The following is an 8,676-nucleotide window of genomic DNA, read 5'->3' as shown; positions in this document are numbered from 1 at the left end:
AAAAACAAAAACAACAACAAAACAACAACAACAACAACAACACCATCGACCATGTTGAGCTGGAGGTATGGGCGTTCTTGTTTTTGTACTTGTTGTGATCGACCCTTTTCCTCGGTTACTCCCCTTCATCTCCAGCCTTTGCTTCACGAGTCAGATTAACCGATCGTTAGGCCTACACTTTTTTTTTCACAATACCGTATCGCCTCCCCGCTGAAATGTGGAATGACTTACGGGGCCAAACATAGTTGATTTTGAAGGTAGAACACCCAGTCACAATTATACCTGAGGATTCCTCATTCATGAAGTAGATTCAATGAAGTATTTCATCAACAGCAACCCTTAATTCGCGCGCTCATATGACCTTAGCAGTTGCGAGCGCCGTAAAACCTTATACTACTACTACTACAACCCTTAATAAATGCTTGGGTAAGGGAGACAATGGCCTAAAAAGGTCTAATATACAAAAATGAACAGACCAACAGAAAAGCCGTTTTAAATAATGAAAAAAAAAAAACAAGCAAGGTTTTTTCCGAAATAGGGGAAATGTTGCGATTCTTTGTATGCCGTAGGAAACATCATTGATTTTGATTTTTAAACAACAAATATGTGGATTTAGTCTAAGCACAACCATAGTATAATTTAAATGTCTGCACATTAATTATATAAACAAAATGGCTTTATTCTTTAGATGTGTACGAAAGGTAAGGTGATCTCAGTCCACTTCACTTTACCTCATTCAAATTCATGAAATGAAATTGTGGTTAACAGTTAACATAATAATACAATGGATTAAGGGCATGGGAAGTATCGAATACTGACTGAAAAATCTGAGCCGGTGATGAAGTATTAAGAGTTTAGAGCATAGTAAGATTACATTATTTAGAAAGTGGTCTCAAATAAGGACTAGATTTAAGCGGAATCGAATAATCACAGGCTTGGGAAACTCGAAAAGTAATGGAGTTATTGAATACTGATTAGACAAGGGGGGTATCCAATATTTACAGTGCCACAGAAATATCCAATAATGATTCTAATGAGATATCGAATAAAGACAAAAAGAGATAACGAATAGTGGTGATCATAGAGTAATGATTATGGTCAAAGGTTGTACATGACAAGATAGTTCACTCGGCCAAAAAGTGTCCGCGCAAGTCCGCGCTTTGGTTCAGATGTCGCTGCAATCTTTGTTTTGAAGCTCTCTTTCGCTGCTCCAGAAGAAGAATAGGGATTGCCCCTTGGGTATCAGCTGTTCCGGTTCGCTTAGTTCGAAGTTTTGGGTATATTTTATTTTAATGACCTCTTGCCTCTCGCTCTAAATCCAAATTAAACGGAAAAAACCCAGTCACCCCTTCTACCTGAAGAGGAATTTTGTCAGAGTAACTTTAAAAAAAACGCATTATTCCGAAATTTTATTGATAAATTATGCAAAAACTTTGATTTTTTGTCCACACAAGAAGGGTAAACCTGTTCGCAAAGCTGGCGCTTTTTCGAAGATGGCACCGCTGGATTTTGAGGACACATTTTTAATTGGCTCAAAGAGACGAGTGAACCATCTTGTTATACAGCATCTTTGTTATGGTACAGAAAATAATAATATGCTACAAAGGGTATCGAATTTTCCTAAAATAGTTCAGCCATACAGTAATGTGATGATAGTCGTAATAACTTGTTGGTTGAAGAACCCCTCAACACAGGGGATGCATCGACCACACGTGCATTCATGTTTGACTGTTCATTTATCACCCAGTTCCTAACACATCATGTTCCAAAATCCGATGGTTGACATAAAAAACTGTCACCAAACTCTTCTCCGTAAACTGCCAGCTACGTTGTTGAAAATACCTGGGTGCGCTTTATTTTCTAAACATTTGGTTTCTTGTTTAAGGCGCAGAAAGCACTTCCCCCGTTCACATAATCTTTTTTCAATGAATTACAAAGGTCCGCCTCAGTACCTATGTGAGTTTATATGATTTGTAAATATCTGTCTCTTTCCTCATCACTGAATTCGTCACAATGATATCTATTATTCTAACGAGATCATCTTTTTGTTTCTGCTGAGATATTCTAGCCTTTTATTTATCCCGGCCTTTTGGTCTCATTCTATCTCCACTTGTGCTAGCCAATCTCTTTCTTTCGAGAAGGAAGTCCCCCACCATGATAATTTTTACTATTTTCTTCTTCCATTGCTCTTCCACTCACCTCTCTGTCGCACGCGTCCATTATAATCTTGTCGCAAGAATTTCTTCCTTCTGCATGCATCACAACAGTTAATGTGCAATCCGCTGCCTTCCAATCCTATGTCCATTTATCCCCCCCCCTCCACCCCTTTATTGCTGTCTAGAGGTGTGGGAATCTCTAGTAACAGTGTAGAAAAACATTCTCAAACTCAGGGTCATTCTTAAGAAGATCAGTAATAATTTCTGAACTTGAAATGTTCAAAATACCAGGGTGAAGCGGAGTCGATGATGAAAGCCATGAGCAATGCCGTAGCTCCATGATAGAGGTGAATCTTGGATATTTTGCTGGAGTACATTTGCCATCGTCCGCGGTCTTCTCCAATGTGTTTACCAGACTCAGTTTACCAGGCATTGTTCTCGAGGTAGGGAATCCATCATGTATCCTCAGACTCAGGCCAACATGTCAGGAAATGTGATATTTGAAAAAGACTAGCATTGATTATTGAAGAACAGCTTTAACAAGGCTGAACTATTCTGTAAACAACAAAAAAGTTTGATAATTAATGTTTTGGTGGGTTTTGTTTTCATTCAATGACTTGTTCTTGGTCCTTTCTGTACCAGTCGTGAATTATAGATCCCGCCGACGGGGGTTATTTCCTGGAACCACTACATCTGCTAAATCATGTCTCTGGCATAATAATGCCAAAGCCGAATATTTAAATAGATAGCCTTATTGATTAGTGATGTGTGAATCATACGTAAACGATCCCAGCCACCGTATATTATACATCACGACTGAAACGTTAAATTTTGCGAGAGATCAATGAATAATACATGTATCAGTTCCATCCATGGTCACAGCAAAAGATAATTCCAAGAACAAAAAGGATTGTACCCAGGTTGTCAACAATGAAACAGTATTAGTTTTGTATTGCTACAGTAGCTGCTACAATACAACAGTTAATGAAGAAGAAGAAGAAGAAGAAGAAGAAGAAGAAGAAGAAGAAGAAGAAGAAGAAGAACAACAACAACAACAACATCAACAACAAGAGCAAGAACAAGAACAAGAACAAGAGCAATAATAAGAACTAGAACAAGAAAAATAAGAAAATGAGGGCTTGTCGTAAAAGTTCGGGTCCATAATGTGGCTCGAACTCTATAGATGTTTTGGTCTGCCATGTTCTTATGTCTAGATGCATAATAAATTATTTAACAAATTTAATCTAGTAAATCGAATCAAACTTAAGAAAACAAGTCACTTAATTGAGGACTATAATATTATATCTTGATGAAGACTGATGAAAATTCTACATTCAGTCTAGATCAAGGGGAAAAAAACCCTTTTTATGGAACCTGGAGGTGATGCGCGCCGGGGAAGCATGTAGCCGGTTTGGATGACGCGTTTCGACATGTGTCAAGACGGCCTGCTGGAACCGAAACGGCTACGTACATGGCTGGTTGGGCCAGGACACTTTTTCCCCAGTTGCAGGTGTCTGTTTTGGAAAGTCTCAATTAAAACATATTTCTTTCTTTTTTTTAAACTTCATATTTATTGGGGACACGTATCATGCTATTTACAATTCATTAAGCTAATAAAGCAAAAAGTGAAAATTTTGCATGTAGCCGGTTTGGGAATAACATCGACAATATATTCTTGTATTTATATGTTACCTGTACTCTGGTGTTGACCAGATGACAAGGACATGTGGTTACTTGAGGGAGGCATTGCGCTGCCAAGAGCGAAATGCTCGCAGCTAAAGGGATTTGAAAACTATAACAACAATAACATGTTACCTGTATAACCTGTATTACCTGTCCTGGGCAACAACGTCATTGCACACGGGCAGGTATGTATTTATATGTGTATCAAATTTCCCAACGTGATCAATAAAAATGGAACCTTTAAAAAAAAAATTTTTAATCCTAAAATCATGGAGGACGCCTTGAAATGTTGAGTACAGTTGCAAAGTGAATACATTTCTTTTTCACTTCTGTTCGACTGTTCAGTCGATTAATTCATTTGCTATTTACGCATGCATTCCAATATTTTTTAAAATTTCATAAACATTACTTCGATTAGGGAAGAAACCAGTCTCACAACGTTCTTGTAGATGAGTAGCACACAAGGAATGACTCAATACTTTGACAATCGTAACAATTATGTATATTGTAATCATAAACGGAGACAAATTCTCTTCTTTTATTACCCCCCCCCCCTTCAAGTACCGTGCCTTGGGAAGCATGGACAACGTTCTATTTCAGTAAAATATTCTTAGCATGACATACCTTAGGGTTCTTCGAGAAGCCAGGCTTCTTATCCACAACTCCAGAATCAAACTCTTCACATCTCGTATTCTTATTCTTCAGCTCACTTTTCATCGTTTTAGAAAGTAGAGTATTTGAAACGTTCCTCTCTCAGCCTTATTGCCTTGGTATTGTTTCGTAGAAAGATATTTGTTTTATTTTGCTAACACACTAACCATGAGCGTGTCTTGGTGTGTTCGTTTCCACTTCGTTTCATTCCGGTCCCTGTGGGTCATGCTCTTACAACTTGATCCGCTTAAACACCCAGCTGCGTACCCACTATGTTACACTGGACGCAAGGTGGAACTATTTTAAGCGTGTTAGTTCTTACTCAGGTAAAAGCAACTAGAAGTGTAGTCGCAGTATAAAGCAAAGCGACTTCAAAATCTTTGACAGCTTTTCAGCCATACATACTTAAAGTCAAATCACTGCAATCATTGTTAAAGATCATTTTCTAGCTTCATGAAAAATATTCCAGCGCACGTAAACAGGCATGAAGAATTCCATGTGGATTTAGGTGGTTGGGTTTTTGCCATTAATTTCAATATTATCTTCTGGTATTAACTGACTGCCTTCCTAAAAGATTTTGGTGATCATATCCTATTTAAACGACCGTTCGTGTTAATCTAAGCTTCAGTTTGTAGCAGATAAAAGGTTCCTCTAAGTTGATGTTATAATATGCACACGTGCATTCTCGTCTACATGAAACGTAAAAAAAACAAAACAATAATTAGTTTCTTGTAGCCAACATTGCAATTCGTCAGCAGAGAGTTAATCCTAAATTAGGATTCTTTGAAGGCAGGATAGAGGCGAAGTAAATCTTGCCTCCAGTAAAACATGATTGCGACTGCCATGTTCCCTAAACACGTACTATTTGTCTGTCACTTAGAACAGTGGGCAAAACTCTACTGAAAAGCTCTCCGCTTGAATTGTTCATACGTTACGTTCCTTTAATGACATATCACCTACAGCAAAACGTGTTGTTTTCGTTCATGATAAGCATAAACATTTTGCGTGCTTGAAACAACGCGATTCTATTTCGGACCACTGGTTGTTCACTCTTACTTTAATATGCCTAACATAAAGATAACGAGTATTTAGTCCTGTGCACGTTTCACACGAAACACACCAAACCAAACAGACCAGTACATAAACGCAGAAACACATACCCACAAACACAGATAGATAGATAGATAGATAGATAGATAGATAGATAGATAGATAGATAGATAGATAGATAGATAGATAGATAGATGAAACATTGATAGACGAAATGACATACCTTTCCAGAAATTCCAAGAGGCAAGAAAAAGAACTTGAGCTACGATTAGAAGAAGACGTGTCCAAAAAATATTTCATATACACACAAACACACATACACACACTCACATACACATACACACACATACACACACACACACATACACATACACACACTCACATACACATACACACACATACACACACACACACATACACATACACACACTCACATACACATACACACACATACACACACACACACATACACATACACACACTCACATACACATACACACACATACAGACACACACACACACGCGCGCGCGAGCGCGCGCGCGCATACACGCGGTCACATACACACACTGTATCTCTCTCTTTCACAAACACACACACAAACCAACACACATACACAAACACACACACACACAAACAAACAATATTCCAAAAAGAACATAAAGACATACTAAAAAAAATTAAGCAAAGAGAGAAACACAAAATTCATTAAAATTCCATTCTATGTGCTTTATTTGCAATAAGTAATCTTTCATTTACAAAGTATCACAAGGGATGTAAAACAAAGATGAATTGTGACAGGAATGCCCTGCAGTAGGCAAGGAATAACAAGCCGAAAGCGACATCATAATAATGTTACTCCATACTGCGTTTGTTTCAGAAACATCAGAAGTTGTAACAGCAGCAGCAGTAGCACATGAGAAAACAAATCTCATTAAATGTATTTATTGTAGGTATACTGTGTGACATTGGTCCTTAAAGAAGAAAGAAAAAAAGTAAAAATTCATCTTTCTTTTATAATCTCAATTCGTAACCATAACATGCTTGAATGAGTTATCAACTTTTTCATTCTCTTCAATTGATAACTTAGAATAAATCAATGAATGCAATAAAACAAATGGCAGAACGAACAAGTGAATGAGTACAATCGATGAAACAAATTCATAAATATACGTAGATCTAAATATGATTAAACGAATAAACGAATGATGGAATGGACTAATAAAGTTACGTTTTTAAAGGCAAAAATGATGCAGAGATCACAGAGTATGACGTGCTGGGACGGTTGTGGAAGGTAACTTTCTCAGAAAGAAATAATAAAATCCATGAGAAGAGAAGAAGAAGAAGAAGAAGAAGAAGAAGAAGAAGAAGAAGAAGAAGAAGAAGAAGAAGAAGAAGAAGAAGAAGAAGAAGAAGAAGAAGAAGAAGAAGAAGAAGAAGAAGAAGAAGAAGAAGAAGAAGAAGAAGAAGAAGAAGAAGACAAAGAAGTCCGTGCGTCAACAAAATGCTCTCTTCAGCGAGTTTCGTTCACTGCTCTGTTGCTTTGAGGATGTAGACCTCCTTTACCAACCCGGGCAGAATGAAGTGGTGGCTCAACAGTGCAAGTGATCTCTTCGTAGTCAAATTTCGTATTGACTTTCTTGAAAGCGCTGAAGAAGAAAGTTCAATAATTTTGTAAACACATTTTGGTCATGGCGTTAATCATAGAATCCTTCACAACTAACGTAAATACTAAATTACATTGAGTAACTCTCACAAGAGAACCACATAGTTCATTCTATCTTTCCATAAATGATGGTTTTTGTGCTTTAATTTCGATACAAAGAAAGTTGAATCAATCACATTAACAAATTATTATATTATATTATTATAAGGCAGCTGGTTTTATCTTTAGTGGCAGCCTCTTAACGGTTCTTTCGGACACGTGCTTCTTTGTTACGCCAAAAATCGTTAAGTTAAAACAAAAGGATTTTATTTTAATAAAAAAATAAACGAATAAAAGATGGGCAGGTAATGTAACAACACCGACATCTCTGTTACCACCACCACCACCACCACCATCATCACTGTTTAAACAACAAAACATATGTTTTTGATTTAGGTTTATTGAAGTGTGTCAAATACTTGGAAATAAAACGGTATAAGAAGCATGTCTTTTCTGATCTTTAATGAGCCCACACACTAATTCTTGGTACCATAACCTACAACTTGGTGATTTTTACTTGTTTCTTCTAATTTTTTTTCAAAGTACACGTATGTGTTTATCACACTCACAGGAAAAGCAGAATGTTCACGGCACAAATGCCAGCCATGACAAAAAAGACGGTTCCCCTGTACCACTGCACAGTACTAAGGTAGACACTGCTATACGTCGTGAAGGAAAGAATGCCACAGACCGCATCCACTACAGACAGGCTGGCGAAAAGGGCTCCTGGGATCAGAACATACAGGTCATAGGTCATGGAACGGAAAACAAGGTTAGGGAATTTTTAAAAGACAAGATTAGTCTATACATGTCTTCATTATCCCTACCTGCATTATTTACCCATCTGGTAATATTTTAAATGATGTGCAAGTACGCATTCAGAAGACACGTTTCTCATGTAATAGTCTATTTCTTTCTCAATCATTGTCCCAGATAATTATTTATTCCATTCATACCCAGCCTTGTACAAAAAGCTCAATCTTTGGGAACAATACACAATTACGACTTGAGCAATCTGAAGACTATAAATAGACAAACTTTTAAGATAACCTTATGGCGGTATAAAACAATCTCTAATTTGAATAAGTACAGAAAGTCCATGTCTTGAATATACCAGTTACAATCAATATAGAGAATGGTGTATTCTGCCTTGAATAATTTGGAAGGGAATTAGCACAGTGCCATCACGTTCTTTTTTCAAACAGAGACTATCCATGTGACATAAGGGTGTAACCAGATATAATTATCATCATCTTTATCATCACCACCATCTATGTTGTATAGTAGGCAAAAAAGATATTGAGGCATAGTATATAGTTTAGAGCATCTAATGGCAATTTTAAAAAACCTATCATCATCATCATCATCATCATCATCATCATCATCATCATCATCATCATCATCATCATCATCATCATCATCATCATCATCAT

The 8,676-nt window shown here is 37.0% G+C and overlaps 1 protein-coding gene across 1 annotated transcript in view; it reads right to left on the bottom strand.

The window, feature by feature from the left end:
• Positions 1-6,972: 6,972 nt before the first annotated feature.
• The window catches only part of LOC101862459 (proton-coupled folate transporter-like), a 14,603-nt gene continuing 12,899 nt past the window's right edge, over positions 6,973-8,676 (bottom strand). The window contains exons 5-6 of the mRNA XM_013086298.2: positions 7,813-8,011; positions 6,973-7,187 (exon numbers count right to left, since the gene is read on the bottom strand). Of these exons, the coding sequence (XP_012941752.1) occupies positions 7,052-7,187; positions 7,813-8,011 (335 nt within the window). The 3' untranslated portion in view covers positions 6,973-7,051. The remainder of the gene's footprint in view (positions 7,188-7,812; positions 8,012-8,676) is intronic.

The sequence above is a fragment of the Aplysia californica genome, unplaced genomic scaffold, assembly GCF_000002075.1.
Source record: "Aplysia californica isolate F4 #8 unplaced genomic scaffold, AplCal3.0 scaffold00001, whole genome shotgun sequence".
NCBI classification, from domain to species: domain Eukaryota; kingdom Metazoa; phylum Mollusca; class Gastropoda; order Aplysiida; family Aplysiidae; genus Aplysia; species Aplysia californica.
The sequence above is the reverse complement of the archived record's forward strand: the minus strand, read 5'-3'. Positions and strand labels throughout refer to the sequence as shown.